Source organism: Aureococcus anophagefferens, assembly GCF_000186865.1.
Source record: "Aureococcus anophagefferens unplaced genomic scaffold AURANscaffold_78, whole genome shotgun sequence".
NCBI lineage: Eukaryota > Pelagophyceae > Pelagomonadales > Pelagomonadaceae > Aureococcus > Aureococcus anophagefferens.
Window position 1 is genome coordinate 41,683 of NW_008705629.1, and position 1,315 is coordinate 42,997.

The 1,315-nt window shown below is 61.3% G+C and overlaps 1 protein-coding gene across 1 annotated transcript in view; it reads right to left on the reverse strand.

Annotated features, from left to right (window-relative positions):
* AURANDRAFT_68247 (hypothetical protein) overlaps positions 1-383 on the reverse strand; it is a gene marked incomplete at both ends in the record, with an annotated part of 1,218 nt that extends 835 nt beyond the window's left edge. The window contains 2 exons of the mRNA XM_009043891.1: positions 63-251; positions 284-383. Coding sequence (XP_009042139.1) covers positions 63-251; positions 284-383 — 289 coding nt within the window. The remainder of the gene's footprint in view (positions 1-62; positions 252-283) is intronic.
* Positions 384-1,315: the final 932 nt, after the last annotated feature.

Genomic DNA, 1,315 nt, shown 5'->3' on the forward strand with positions numbered 1-1,315 from the left:
TGCGTCACGCACAAGCTGCACCGTGACATTATCTGTCATCGGCAGCACAGGTCCCCAAGCACATTGGGCCAGAATCCCAACACCGGCTGTGTAGGCAAAGTGATTTGAAAATACCAAACTGCACGTGAAGATCACAAATAGGGTGAAACTAGTTAGGGCCACGTTTCGATGGCAGCTGTACCGATCTGCAAACGCTGTCAATAACTGTCCGCTTACAGCGTTGCAAACGGTCATTGCCGTCAGAAGCCCGCCTATGACTGCATTATTCATCCCACGGCGAGACAGTACATATGCCGCGAAAGGTTCCCAGGACGCATCTGCCGCGAATACGCAGAAATATACCGCCTTCGCAAGTAATAGCATACGCGAATGATGCGCAGCATCGTATTTTTGTGGCTTTGTCACCTCTTCCGCTTGGTAGGTATACCCCGACACCAGGAGGTCACGGGGAGATCTAGCCTCGCCCAGATTCGCAGTTGCTGATATGATATCGCCCACCCCTTTGAGACCCCCGTCGTCCATTTTTAATTTACATTTATAAGTTGAGCATGTTAGAAAGTAGCTTTCTAGTCTCGAGGAAGTCACTGGCGTAAAAAATAGTACACCAGGGAGCAGCCCAGCCGCTCGTCAAGCATGACGCGCCGCCGTCGTCGCTGCCCCCCCGGCCCGACCATGGCGGGCCCGCTGCTCGTCTGGGAGTCCGGCGCGACGTTGTCCGTGCACGGTTTGACGGCGGCGCATTCGGGCTTCCGCCCCATCCAGTGTCGGTTGGCGGCGGCGACTTCAGGTCGTGCGCGAGCACGCTGGTTCGGCGCCCCCGGGCATCTCTGGGTTCGGACCCGCGAGGCCGCCGACTTCCGCGTTCGAGGGGGGCGCACGACCGTGCCGCGCTCCATGGAGGCGCGCTGGCTCGAGGCTCTCCGCGGCGCCCGAATCGCTCGCCGCCGCGCGGCGGGCTTTCAGGGCAACCGCGTGCACGTCCGAGACCCACGGCGCCAGCCTCTGCGGCGTGGGCTACGCCGAGCCCAAGCAGACCTTCCCCGGCGACATCATCTGCCGTACCTACGCCTTCGCCGAAGAGCTGGCGCGCGCTGTCCAGTCCCGCGCGAGGCGCGCGGGCCTCGACTTAAAACACCGACGCATGTGCCATCTACGGGCGCACTCGTCGGTGGGGGAGAGCCGAGGGAGACGCCGCCCCCCCCGGGCCGACGGCAGGCCTTTCAGACCACGCCCTGGCCCCGCTTGACCTCCCCCTCCGCTCAGTCGAATCAACTGTGCTTAAACAGTTCATGAGTCAACGATAAGACCATGATCG